General features: G+C 33.6%; 1 protein-coding gene across 1 annotated transcript; it reads left to right on the top strand.

The window, feature by feature from the left end:
• The first annotated feature begins 2,809 nt into the window (after window positions 1-2,809).
• LOC127097772 (subtilisin-like protease SBT1.7) lies at window positions 2,810-5,620 on the top strand. Its single transcript, XM_051036258.1, has one exon. The coding sequence runs from the start codon at window positions 3,136-3,138 to the stop codon at window positions 5,425-5,427; it is 2,292 nt and encodes a 763-aa protein (XP_050892215.1). The 5' UTR covers window positions 2,810-3,135; the 3' UTR covers window positions 5,428-5,620.
• The last annotated feature ends 9,758 nt before the right edge of the window (window positions 5,621-15,378 follow it).

Raw genomic sequence — 15,378 nt, 5'->3', positions numbered from 1 at the left:
TAATAGGTAGTTTATACATGTTATTTAAACAAGAAATGTGTTTGATATGTAGTTTTAATGATCAATGCATTATTCTTGTTATTTAGATGGATTGCCTTTCTGCCAGAAATGTCACTAGGAATTGCATAAAATTTTGGAGATGAATCTCTAGAAATTTTCAACGTTTTGATTCCCATAATCTAGAAAATCATCTCAAGAATATTTAAGTCTGCATGTTTTTGGATTTGTTTGGTTTGACCTCACTGTGTTTCATATGTAGTTTGTGTGGTTACTTACAGGCATTATGGTTGATAGGCAAGACAGATTTAGGCATCGTAGGATTGCACAACATGCATTGGTTTGGAAATAAAAGACTCAACCATCGCAGACACCTGTTGTTTCTAGCTCGATTGATGCAGATGTGTCAACTTCGGGGGCTTATGTATCTTCGTCTTTGTCTTTCCGTATGAGACGGGTGTCACCTACTCATGCATCTCCGCTTTTGTCTTCCCCTAGGAGACAGGTTTCACCTATTCAGGCACTCGAGGACCCACAGACTCAAAGGCATCTCAAGCACAGGAGGCACCCAAGGAACATGAGACACCCTATGAACCCAAGGGGTTTGGAGGAGACCCGTCAGACTTGTCATTGTTGCCTCTTTATCCGGACCATATTGTCAAACATGTCTAAGACGAAATTTAGTTGGATTGATTCTTTGTAAATCATGTTTGTTATAATATTCAAAGTTCGGACGATAATATATTTTCTTACATGACCGTGATGCTTGAAAATTCATAAATTGTGGTCGAAAGATTACAGGTCTACAGCAGCCTAATGAGGCGTGGTTTCAGAATGTGTTGTGACTATTTGGGATGAGTGACGTGTGTAAGATCGGTTATGATATCGTTAACCATGGTATGTTGTCCGCGTTCGTAGAGAGAATGCACTCTAAGGCATCATCATTTCATCTTCCACATTGTGAGATGTCTATCAGACTTGATGGTGTCTCGTGCTTGTTGCATCTTTCGATTAGGGGGAAACTGTTAGACCACATCAGTATTAACAGAGATGACGCACTAGAGATTATGGTTGACTATATAGGAGTTAAACCATAAGACTCCGTCAATTAAAATCCACCTGAAGGGCTCATGCTAGGTTTCAATTCCTTGAGAGGCTATATACACAGCAGATGCAGGCAGTATAAGAGGCAATGGGTGATGACGGCATGTTGCGTAACATACAACATACACTCTAAGAGCATACATATTGTATTTGGTTAGGTCCATTTTTGTGGGCAAGAGTGCAACTTATGTGGATATGATTTCCCTGCGATAGTTCGATGACTTTGAACGGATCCACGAGTACGATTGGGAGGGGGGCTTGTTTGGTCTACTTGTACTCAAGTGAGCAAGTCATGCGGAAGTTCGGCTACATGCAGTTTGTTCTCATTGATCCCATTTGTTTATACTCCTCCCGTTATGACACATAGAGATGTTTGATAATTATCTTAGTCATATGGTACCTGATGAGGCACGTACTATCATAGGTCCTAGCAACTAGAGTGTTGCACACGGCTACATCTGTGGTTTTTCAGAGTGTCACATTCGTAAATGATACAATCAGCTCTAGAGATCCACCTAAGTTAGCTCATCAGAAGATACTAGATGAGAAGCATACTATGGAAGATCATGTTGTTGATGTGTTTCCTAGATGTCGTCGTATCATGGAGATTGGATATGGGGTATTGACAAAGAACTCTTTCCGGATGACTTTGAGGTCAACGACGTTCTAGATGCCATGATGGTGGAGGCATTGTAGTTCAAGAGGCAATATAAGAACAGGAAGTCTGAGTTCGTCATACGCAGTAGTTTATAGTATTTATACTCTAAATTTATTATCGATTGTATTTTATTTTAACTTATTTCGACTTAATTATGTATTATGGATTTATTACCTTATATGTCATTTTCATCATATCGACTGTATGATTTAATCTATACAAAAAATAAAAAATGATAATATAGTTATAACATAGTATCAAATTCATCGAAGCATCTCTAAATTAAAGTCAAAAACTACGGTCTAGTGTGATTCCGAAGATGCATCTCCAAATTATGTCTAATATGAGATGTGTATTTGAGTTATTTCAAAGATGCATCTCCGGAATAAATTTTAAAAAAAATCTTAGATATCACTCAATTTTGACGTTTCGAATTAAACATTAGTTCGTCAAGAGATGTATCTCTGAAATCTAAGAAACAATTTCATATTTTCATTGCATATTTTTCCACCCACCACTTAGGGTGAGATTATCAACTCCCTATCTTTTCAATTACACTTTGCGATTGTATATGTTTGCACTTCTCTATTAATATATTTTATTTGCCATTTAAAACTAACAAAATATTTCAATACAAGGCAGAAAAGTGAGTAATCGTTAAAATAAGATTTCAATTCATAATATAATAAGTTAATAAATATTATTGTTCATGTGAATATAATTTATAACATTATATTTAGTATTAATTACTTTCGATATGATTCTAACATATATAATAACAATAATTATTTCTTAAAGTATGAAATTTGTTACTCTAGTATATTAAGATATTAGAGATTAAAAACAAATCTTCATTAAAATTCAGATATAACATTATTAGAGCTAACATCATAAGAATTTTATTAAAAAAATAAATTAAATTATTTTTATGCTAATATTATATAAATTTTGAATAGAGCTTTTTTTAACTAGTTTTAAAATGAAACTATCTCCTTGTCTAAAACAAGTATTACAACCCTATATACATCCAATTGTTTGCAAATGCATCTACATTAAAAGTCTATTTTTCCAAAGAATAAAAAGATAACCAAAAAATTGTCTTTTCTTTTAAAAAATAAAATCACTAATCACTGTACTTACTTTTTGCTCCTCTAAAGAATCTTCATACTAATCACTATACTTACTTTTTGCTCCTTAAAAGAATCTTCATCCATCACATACTCAACAGTTCCAATCCACACGTTCCAAATCAAGAATAAATACCACACAACAACACATCTCAAGTATCTGAGAATCAAAACCAAAACAAGCCATAGACTCAAACTTTGTCTGAAAAACCATCATTGACACTTCTTTGGTGACAAAACCTAAAAAAAATGCAGATTTTCAAGTCTCTTCAAATTATTCTGCTGCTCATATTCTGCAGCAGACAAACCGCAGCACAAACCAAAAACACATACATAATTCACATGGACAAATCCACCATGCCAGAAACATTCACCGATCACCTTAACTGGTTCGATACATCACTAAAATCAGTATCAGAAACAGCAGAGATTCTCTACACTTACAAACACATAGCTCATGGATTCTCCACAAGACTTACTCATCAAGAAGCTGAAACACTTTCAAACCAACCAGGAATTCTCTCTGTTATCCCTGAACTCAGATATCAACTTCACACAACAAGAACACCACAGTTCCTTGGTTTGCCACAAACCAACACTCTTTTACCTCAGTCTAAACAACAGAGCCAGGTGATTATTGGTATTCTTGACACTGGTATATGGCCAGAGACAAAAAGCTTAGATGACACAGGACTTGGTCCAATCCCAAGTAGCTGGAAAGGAGCATGTGAAACCGGTAACAACATGAATTCGTCAAACTGCAACAAAAAACTCATTGGCGCCAGGTTTTTCGCAAAAGGGTATGAGGCAGCACTTGGTCCTATAGATGAAACAACAGAATCGAGATCACCTAGAGATGATGATGGACATGGAACTCACACGTTAACAACAGCCGCTGGTTCTATTGTAGAAGAAGCTAGCTTATTTGGTTTAGCTTCTGGTACAGCAAGAGGCATGGCTACACAAGCTCGTGTAGCAGCTTACAAAGTGTGTTGGACTGGTGGTTGTTTCACTTCCGACATAGCTGCCGGAATGGATAAGGCTATCGAAGACGGTGTTAACATCTTATCAATGTCCATCGGTGGCAGCTTAACAGAATATTACAGAGACATCATTTCAATCGGTGCTTTCACAGCAATGTCTCATGGAATTCTAGTCTCATCATCAGCTGGAAACGGTGGACCAAGTGCCGAAAGTTTATCCAACGTAGCACCATGGATAACAACAGTCGGAGCAGGAACAATCGACCGCGATTTCCCTAGTTACATAACACTTGCAAACGGAAAAAACTACACAGGCGCATCACTTTACAATGGAAACCCGTTACCCGATTCATTCCTACCACTTGTTTATGCAGGAAATGCAAGTAATTCAGCAGTTGGGTATCTCTGCATACCGGATTCATTAACAAAATCAAAAGTTTTAGGCAAAATCGTGATATGCGAAAGAGGTGGAAACTCAAGAGCTGAAAAGGGTCTTGTAGTAAAAAATGCCGGTGGATTAGGAATGATTCTGGCAAACAATGAAGAGTATGGTGAAGAACTAATAGCAGATTCTCATCTTCTACCAGCAGCATCATTGGGTCTAAAATCAAGCAGTATCCTAAAAAACTACGTTTTCACTACGAAAAATCCTAAAGCTAAACTAGTTTTCGGTGGCACACACTTACAAGTTCAACCTTCTCCAGTGGTAGCAGCATTCAGTTCAAGAGGACCAAACTCTTTAACACCGAAGATTCACAAACCCGATTTAATAGCTCCGGGTGTAAACATCTTAGCCGGTTGGACCGGTTCAGTTGGTCCAACCGGTTTAACCACAGACAAAAGGCACGTGAGTTTCAACATTATATCAGGTACTTCAATGTCATGCCCTCACGTGAGTGGTTTAGCTGCTATAGTTAAAGGAGCTCACCCTGAATGGAGCCCTGCTTCTATACGGTCAGCGTTAATGACCACAGCATACACCTCTTACAAAAACGGTGAAACAATCGAAGACATTGCAACCGGGAAACCCGCTACTCCGTTCGATTTCGGATCCGGACACGTAGACCCTGTTTCCGCCCTTGATCCTGGACTTGTTTACGACATCAACGTCGATGATTATCTTGGATTTTTCTGTGCGCTAAACTACACGTCGTCGCAGATCAAAATCGCGGCGAGGAGAGATTTCGTTTGTGATAGAAAGAAAAATTATAGGGTTGAGGATTTCAACTATCCTTCTTTTGCGGTTGCTTTGGAAACAGCTTCGGGAATTGGCGGTGGTTCGGATAAACCGGTGACGGTGGAATACAGTAGGGTTCTTACGAATGTTGGAGGTCCGGGGATTTATAAAGCGTCTGTGGTGCTTTCGGCGGTGGATTCTTCGTCGGTGAAGGTTGTGGTGGTACCGGAGACGATTAAGTTTGGGGTTAATGAGAAAAAGGGTTATACGGTGCGTTTTACGTGCGGTTCGATGCCTTCTGGAACGAAGAGTTTTGGTTATTTGGTGTGGAGTGATGGGAAGCATAGGGTTTCGAGTCCAATTGTGTTTAGTTGGACTTGATTTGGGGGCCATTGAAGTTGGACTTGGTTTTGGGCCCAGTAAGGAGTGGCCCATTGAAGTTGTTCTTGCTCTTTGATGTTTCTAGGTTCAAGTGAACAGTGATAAGGAATTGTAATAACTCTTGTACATCAACAAAACATTGTAAATGTGTAATGGCTTATATTATGTGTAATATAATAACGGCTTTGAATTATGTATGTTATCTTCTCATGAAGTTCTTTATGTCCTATATTGATATTAATATTATTGTATGGGAACATTAGAGTACATTATTCTTGGAGTATTTGTAACATGTCCCTTGAGGGCATATATTAACAAACTTATAAATAAAAAAATTGCGTTGAAAAGAGCAACGAAAAATTAATTATTAATAAAATTAATGCACAATTTTTAAGAAAATATTTATATATTTAACTCTTAAGTTATGCTTTTATGACATATGTTAGTATTATCTTTATTTTACCTTACTATGACGGTAATTTTGATTTCTTTTAACTAATTGAGATGTTTAATTAACTTTATCATTAAGTAACCCTTTTAAAAAGATAGTTTTAAGATGAATTGATTTTTTTGATATTCTATAATTTATTGTCATATTGTCAATTATGTTGGAATTAACTCCAATCTTGAAGATAATCCGAATTAATCTTGATTGGATGAGAATTAATCTCTCTGATTGGTTGTTCCTCTAGTTCCTCACTCTTCACTCGAGTGATTCAATCATTTTTTGGTTGCAAGATGATTTTGACGCACAATGATTTGAAAGATAAAAAATTCGTGAAAATGAATTGGGGAAGAAAAGAGAAATTAGAGCTTTTGAGAAAGGAGAAGAAGATAGATCAAATTATGTAGAGTTTCTCTCTGCACCTTTTTGCTTATTGAATTTCTCTTGTTCTCTCTTTACAATGATAGGATATCTCCTTATTTATAGACGAGATTATTTGCATACTAAGTAATATCTAACTAACTAACAATCAAATGATAAGTTTCAACTCCATCGAGGTTAAAATCTTTTACAACTATCTACTTCGACTATTGTTGAACACACCTGACTTCGACTCGGTCGAATCTTACAGCATGTTTAACATAAAGAATTACATATTTAACACACTACCTAATTTATTGTGTCTAAATTATCTACATTTATCATTGTTCTTAATCTCTTGAACAATTCGAACTGCACAATCTTTGTCATATGTCTACAATCTGATTCTTAGTTCTGCAGCGTTCCAAGTTCAGCTTTCCATTAGCTACTTGCTCTCGAAGACAATGGAACTTCATCTCGGTGTGTTTGATTCTTCCATGTGCTATCGAGTTTTTCGCCAGATTGATAGCAAACATGTTGTCGATCTTCCTAGTTATTGCTCAATGGTCTTCTCCTAAAATCTCATTGATCGGGTTGATCATCCATGTTACTTGACATGCACATAAAGAGGATTCGACTTAAGATCTTCTACATCTTCAACTCTTTTTTTTTTGTGGATCTTCTTCCAATTAACAATGTCATACCTCTTTTTCTAATCCAAAGTCATTTTTTCTTTGTCCATTTAATTTTGTCATAGATGATGGACAATTTTTTCTCTTGCGTCTTATGAGTATAATCAATTATCCATTGTATGTGGCTAGTTTACGACATAAAGAAAACTAAGCAATTTCTTGAAAAAAATCACACCCAACAACTAACTATTTGATGTGAATGATTCATATGTAAAAACTTCCAAAGCTCGATAATGGCAAAAATGGAGCATTTACAACACGATTGTGCTCTTAAAGGTGGGCATGAAATTTGACTTGGAAAGCTTCTTTTACCTACTCTCTCATTGACGTTATTGGTATTTTTGAGTTTTTTATTATTGGGTTTAAGCCTCCAACAACCTGTAATTTGTAAATGCCTGTCCTAAATTTGAGATTTATTTTTCAAAGAGCTCCTTTGATTATTAAGAAAAAAAGTAGCCCTTAATGCCAAAACTACTAAGAAGGTTTAAGGGTTCCACAAGCTTTTCATTTGGTTATGAGGATATTGTTTATGACTTATAATTACATGGTACTCTATTGAATAATATTGAGGATCATATTTCAGGGCTTCTTATTTATTTCTTTGCTTTATTGTTTCTTATATGCTATTTTGGATACATGAACGTAGTTTTTAACATGATTGGTTTTGCAATCTAAAAAGTAGTAACGGTGCGGCTTGCTGCCCGTTTGCTTGTTTTTTCTATGTAATCTTCATTATATTAATTATTACATGGATAAATTTATTGTGAATGAGAACATGGATTTTCATTTTTGATTAGTTAATAAAAAAGAAAGACATTAGGAATGAGCATATTTGGTTTCTTCAATTATGGTTTTGCCTTTGTTTTCTACCATTCCTTCAACATTATGATTTTCTCAGCTCGGTTTCTCAAGATGGATATGTCACATGGGAACAATTGATAGTCATTTATGTAATGTTGTGTGTGTTTTTATTGCGTCAGAATAATTTTTTTTCACTAAATTGCATTTTAGCTGACTATGCTCCCATTATAGCAAAAGTATGTGTCTGAACATAAATTTTGTATGCATTATCGACTAGTTTGTTAAAAGTGGCTTAAAGTGTTATAAATGTCAATTTAGGTAAGATGGGTAGAAGTTTTCCTTAAACATTTTCATCTCAACTGGGAAAAGGATTTTCGACAACTTCGTTATCATCAACTTTGCCGCCTGCTCAAAACATAAGTTTTTGATCAAGTGTAGAAGTCTCACAATCATTATTCTAGATCCACACCCTACTTAAGATGCCATAGTAATATGTTTCCCATATATTACAAAGAAAGTTGATCTCACTTCTTTTGATATAACTACTACATCAACTATGGAAACGCCTAGAGCAATAGGTGTTACACATTTCATCTTCACGTTAGTGAGAATTAAACTTCAAATAAAAATTTGGTTTGAATAAACTCTCATGAAAAATATTTTGAGTGTTTCATCCTTTTTCTATGACTTATTTTTTTAATTCAATTTTCAAATATTTATTTGAATTTGAAGCTATTTTGAATAGATTTTCATAGATATTATTTTTTAGACGTATCTTTTTGAAAAATTATGTAATTTTCGTCATGTTAAAATCTAAAATAATGAATATTTAAGTTACTAGATGTCAAAAATAGTCTTTTAATTTATAAAAAATGAGTATGAAATAACTTATACTATTTTTTAATTTCATAAATCTTCCATGGTTTTACCTAACTTCGTTAAAATGGGAAGTGACATAACATTGAGTATAACACTTTCATCAAGGATGACTCGGTCAAAAATCTTAATATTGATTTAGGCTTTGATAAACAATTTTCTTAGATGTTTTTATCATATCTTGAGTGGGTTTTTTAATCAACATTCTTTTAGTTTCTTTGCAATAGACTAAAGTTTTGGATTCACTATATTCGTGTTTACCATTGTTTTTGGTAAACAATCACAAGTTTTAATTCACTTATAAGATTAAATTCGAAAAAATTCTATGACACATTTTGTAAAAAAATAGTAAGATAAAACACATTTGTGCTTGGATATTTGATGGTTGGATGTAGAGAAATTGGGTAGAAATCCAGAACGATGAAGGATAATTGGATAAAATTTTCAAAATTAAAATGCATAATTGCTCAAATAGGAAAGTAAATGAAAAGAAATGATAAATATCAAATGAATACGATGCTTGAATTAAAGAATTAAAAGAGGGACACAAATTCAAACATTTCTCACAAACTCTTTTCTCTCCGTGACTTTGATACTCGAATTCTATAATGAAAAATTCAGAACCATTATTACATGAATGAAATTGACTTATATACTAAATACAATTAATCATCGGTAACAATTACTTCTCTAGGAATTGACACATATCCTACTGTGTGGGCTCTTATTTTATGATAAGTTTCCATGTGGCCTTAGTCTTTACATCATTTATTCCTTGGACTTAAGAATATACTAAGTCACAAAACCTAATAGGTGAATCAAACTCACCACTTTCATGTCGAAATGTTAAACCACTGCAAACCTTTTTGAGATTCTGAACATTTTTTGAAGAGAAAGTGATCATAATCTTGTGGATTTGTTCTTGATATTCTTCCAAACTAGGCGTAATGAATTTCAGTGCAGCTTGAGTAAAAAATCACAGACTAATAGATGCCCCCCAAAAGTGTCACTTTCGATCATGTTTGCAATATGGAAGAAAGGTGACATTTTTAGTAACTCTCGACACTGTTCACAACAATTTACATATGTCACAGTCATCATGACTATTTTCACCTAATTGTCACGTTAGTGAATGTGCGTGCACTCAACCATCGTGATTCTGATTTCATATGCCATCGTGGCCCACAAGATTAAACTACATTAAAAGAAATCAATTTAATTAATTTTAATTCAGAAAATCAAACGTTAATGGATTTTTAATTCAATGGAGAAAACTAAATAGTTTTCTTGCACTTCAAAACCTATATATAGATCCTCATTTGTTCCTTTCTTCTTTTCGCAACTTTGTCTCTTCTGAACCCTAAAAGTTCTAATCTTTTCTACAAACTTCACCATTCTTTCTTCTTCTGAGTTAAGAATAGTGACTTCCACTTCAGGTATGAAAAAACATCTTTGGATTGTGTTTGTTGTTGATGTTACTGCTCCTACTCTCACTGGAGATCATACTTATATCTCTGAACCACCAATGGAGAAAGTAAAAGCTCTCATCCGGGCTTCCCAGGTATTAATCCTTTTTTTAATCTTGGGTAATGTTCATGTATTTTTGGCCCACTTCCCATATACTCTGCAAAATCTAATAAGTTAAAGAAAATTTTCCCTTGTTATCATCATTGCAAACCTCATGCGTTTGAGGACAAACGCTATGAGTTGGGTTTTATGAGTTCTCCCCGATGTATGTTCTGCTTTTCTCCTTCCATCAACAATGAGGCATGTATTAATTCATTGAATAAAGTATAAAATAGTAAATAACAAATCTGGAAAAACAAAGGAATATATGAATTAATTCAATTGTCCAGAACCGGTCCCAAATATAACCCTAATATGCTCATCTCAGCCCTGTAATTTTGGGAAGTTTCGACCAAAACCTTTCAACTCTAATGTGGAATGACTGTTGGAACAAGATTTTTTCATATCCCTTGGGTTTTGATAATAAAAATGTACTTAAAGACAATTGGGTATACTAACATATGTTCAAATCTGCAGAATCATAAAGCTTAAAGTCTATTTAGAATTGACACTACTGAGAGCATTTGTTAACAAGTTGAATGTCTCAGATTCGGAGGGATCAAAATCTGATGACTCTGAAAGACCAACTTTTGAAGGATCAAACTATGGTCGTGATACTTTTGCCTCTGGTGACACCTCAGACTCTAGAGTCCTCAACTTGAAAATCTCAGTCTATAGTTTGTACTTTGTCCCCATAACAGTCATATCTTGTCAACGCCAGACTTAGGGTAAAAGTCAACTAGAGTCCCTTAGTGTAAGGCTCAAGAAAAGCTGATGGGACTTGTCTAGTTCGCCCAACTCGCCTTATTTATTCCTAGTATATAGTGGACTATGTTATTATACTTTGGTTGAAGATATTAACATGATTTTTCTTTTAACGTCTCTCTCTTGGAGCTGTTGCATTTCAAATGTTTCGCTTGTACAAAACAACTTTCCAACGACTCTTTTATCTACCTTTATAAAAGGGAGTTGGAGACTTGAAGGAAGGTTACACAACTACCATACAATCTAACATAACACATTGAGTACAAGCTTTGAGCTAAAGTTTCATCTATTTATTTGCATAAGTCTTTAAGATTTCTTATCTTTGTATATCTTAGAAATCTTAAGTGTTAAGAAGCATTGTGGTTGTTGTAATACTTTTATACTTATGATTGTGTATCAAAGTATAGTTGTAATCTTTTTTGCTAAACTGTTTGTTTAAAGTAGAAATAGTCTCTTACAATGTTGCTTGAGCAGTGAAGTCTCTTGCTTGCATGCTTGAGCAGTTAAGTCTTTTTCAGGTGTAATTAAGCATAAGTCTCTTGCAGGATTGCTTGAGCAGAAGTCTATTTTTAAATTGATTGAGCAGTTAAAGTCTCTTTCTGCTTTGATTGAGAAAAGTTGTAATCAAGATTGATTATAATGAAAATCTCTTATTCAACAAGGGGACTGGACTACTTTCAGTTTATGATAGGAACCAGGATAAACTTTATGTGTGTTTTACTCTTGCTTATGATTACTTATCATTCCGCTGCAAACTAACTTTGTGTTCATACTTTGAACTTGTTCAGACTCTGAAGTTGGTTTTGTTCAGAAGTTGAAAGGAAATAACATACACAATTTAACCCCTCATCCCCCTCTTGTGTAATTTTCTCACCTTTAATTGGCATCAGCGCACAACCTGTACTAACACTTAACAGTGGTGTAGAAAAGATGCCTAATGGTCCTGAAACAACTAGTCATGTTGGAGGTTATCCCGTGGTAATAATAACCATGATCGAGGTACATCTATTCAAAATAACTATATTACTTGACCACTAACATTCAGTTGAGACTCTACTGAATTTGAATGGTGGAAGAGTAAGATATACACTCACATCAGTGGTCTGGATGATGAGTTATGGGATATCTTGGAAGATGGATTTGAAATTTAATTAATTAGTGTTGATATGGTTTCTAACAGAAGGTATCTCACTCATGATCAGAAAAATATATACAGAAAACATCATAGAGTGAAAGGCATTATTGTTGATGCCTTGCCTCATTTAGAGTACATAAAGATTATTGACAAGTCTACTGCCAAAACTCTCTTTAAATATTTATGTGCTACCTATGAAGGTAATCAACAGGTTCAAGACGCTAAATCAAATCTTCTGGTTCAACAATATGGGTTGTTCAAAATGAAAGATGATGAGAGCATTGGAACTATGTTCTCAAGATTTCAAGTTCATGTGTCTAGACTTCAGGTCTTGAATAAGAATTACACTACATTTGATCATGTTAAGAAGATTCTTAGGAGTCTTCCTGTCAAATACAGATCCAAAGTTACTGTTATTCAAGAGGATAAATACTTAAACACATTAAGTCTTGAAAGTCTTTTTAGCAATATCTAAATCCATGAGATGGAGATAAATGGAGATGAGCATGTAAAGAAATTTAAAACTCTAGCTTTAAATTCTGTTGGAAGGTCTGAGAAATCTTCTCAGACTAGGGAACATAAAAAAGCCATTCATGATGAAGCTTCTGATGAAGAATCTAATGATGATGAAATGGAATTCATCATCAAAAGGTTTCAACACTTGACTAAGAAAAGGGATAGATTATCTGGTAGAAATAGTGGATTCAAAGGGTCAAGTTCTAGAAATGATAAAGATGACCAGAAGGGTTGTTTAAACTGTCAGAAGCTTTATCATTTCATTACTGAATGTTCTGGTCTGCAGAAGAACAATGTCAAAAAGGAAAACTTCTAGAAGAATAACTTCAGAAGCAAGTTCAAGAAAAGTATCATGGCAACATGGGAAGAACTTGACAATGAAGAATAAGCTGATAAAGAAGAATACAATCTTGCTTTGATGGCCTTAACACTTTCTGACTCATAATCAGAAGCAGGTTCTTAATCAGATTCAGAAGACACATAAGAGGTATTTTCTAAACTCTCTAAATTTGATTTAGTTACTTTATGTCAAGATCTTATGGAAACATGCCAACAGAAATTCAGGCATATGAAAATTATAAAGAAGCAATATGGTCTTATAAGAGATAAACTAAACTTCTCTAAAGACAAAATTGAAAAACTTGAAAGAGATCAAACTGCTTTAATAAAAAGATATGTTTGATAAACCTCTTGATAAGTATGAATCAACTCTTCAAGAATTTGTCATATCTGGCTACAGCAGAACCAAACTTGCATCCATGATTTTTGGTGTGAGTAAGAGCAAATGAGAAGGTCTTGATTATCACCAGAAACCTTATAATCCAAGAACTGGTATCTTGATGAAGCCATTAGATCCTTCTTCTTCAAACACTACTCAATAATACTGGATGCAAGTTTGAGTAGTGGTGCTTTAGAGTCTTAATTTTACTGGTACCGGGAAGACTAAGGTTATCCTAAAGTGTTGGTGCTTTAGAGTCTTAATTTTTCTCTAAAGTTCATTCTTTAAGCATTGTTCGGGGGGGGGGGGGGGAGGGATTTTTCAACTTTGGACGAGCCATCTCAATAATAGTTTTACCACTCCTTAGACACATAAACACTCAAACATTGAAAAGATTGCATATATGAAGAACAAACAGTAAAAACACACTGACTTTTCTATAAAAGTTTAAAATTCTTGTACAAAAAAGTTCAATTGGGCGTGCCAAATTGTTTACCCTTGTTTTTAGTAAACAATCATAAATTTTAATTCACTTACAATATTAAACTCGCAAAATATCCTAGGACATATTGTGCAAAAAACCGTTAGATAAAACACATCTGTGCTTGGATATTTTATGGTTAGATGTAAAGAAATTGGGTACAAATCCAAAACGATGAAGGATAATTGGATAAAAGTTTCAAAATTAAAGTGAACAATTGCTAAAATATTAAAGTAAATGAAAAGAAATGATAAAGATCAAACAAATACAATGCATGTATTAAATAATTAAAAGAGGGACGCAGATTCATACATTTATCACAAACTTTTTTCTCTGTGTGACTTGAATACTCGAGTTCTATAAAGAATACAAATAAAAATTTTAGAACCTTTATTGTATGGATGAAATCGACTTATATACTAAATACAATAATAACCGTCAATAACATTTCCTTCTCTAGGACTCGACACACATCCTACTACACGGGCTCTTGTTTTCTGAAAGGGTTTCCTCGCGACTTTAGTCTTTGAACTGCCTATAAATGACTCCTATTATTGAAACTGCTTTATAAAATCTAACTACCTCTGTCGAACCTTTGTAGTGCGGTGTCGAAATGTATCTAGATCACATATACCTTGGACTTAAAAATATACTAAGTCCTAAAACCTGATAGGCGAGTCGAACTCAACGCCTTTATACTACACTTTCATGTCGAAATGCTAAACCACTACAAACTTTTATGAGATTCTGAACATGTTTTAAAGAGAGAGAGAGTGATTCTAATCTCGTGGATCTCTTCTTGAGATTCTTGCAAACTAGGTTTAATGAATTTTAGCGCAACGTAAGTCGAAAATTACAAGCTAACAACTCCAAAAAGATATCTCGTTCTAGTTTTGTTGGTTTGAGTTTGTTTCTCCATTATTCAAGAGAAATGAGATAAATAGTATTTATGACTGTCATGTGTTATCGATATTATTTTTGAATATGATTTCCACGACTAAATCATCTTGTTTAGCGTTTAGAAATTTAGAATTTTTGATTTTTTGAATAGCTTATAAAAAACTAAAATAAAAGAAAACCTATTTGAAAAAGTTAACGTCAGTTCACATCATTTAAAAAAATAAACAAAAACTATTTTTCAATTCACATTATCTGATAGAGGGCAAACTGAATATTAACCTAATTAATTTTTATTTGAAATTAAACATATTAATAAACACATGTAAACAATTTTAAATATATATACATAAAATTAAATATAATATCATATTATATTCAATGCATATATAAATTTTATCCATGATAAAATATAAATGAGAAACAATAATGGACAAGGTTGGAATTCGCAGATAAAATATAAGTGAGAAACAATAATGGACAAGGTTGGAATTCGCAGAGAAAAAGAATGAATATAGGTGATATGAAAAAGACGGAGAAAAAGAATTCAGAAAATTAAAATAAGGAATTTATAATTCTTTTAATATAATATTTGTCTTTTCTATTTAAATATTTAAAATTTATTTATTTATTTTAAATTATAAGTAAATAATAAAGAATAAAAATGACTTTTAAGTTAAAATAATAAAAATAAAAATA

The sequence above is a fragment of the Lathyrus oleraceus genome, chromosome 6 (genome assembly GCF_024323335.1).
Source record: "Lathyrus oleraceus cultivar Zhongwan6 chromosome 6, CAAS_Psat_ZW6_1.0, whole genome shotgun sequence".
NCBI lineage: Eukaryota > Viridiplantae > Streptophyta > Magnoliopsida > Fabales > Fabaceae > Lathyrus > Lathyrus oleraceus.
Note: the sequence above shows the minus strand (reverse complement) of the source record. Positions and strands in the feature narration are given on the sequence as shown.

What these genes read in the sequence shown, in the direction of transcription:
- LOC127097772 (XM_051036258.1), top strand. Translation starts at nt 3,136, where the DNA reads ATGCAGATTTTCAAGTCTCTTCAAATTATTCTGCTGCTCATATTCTGC.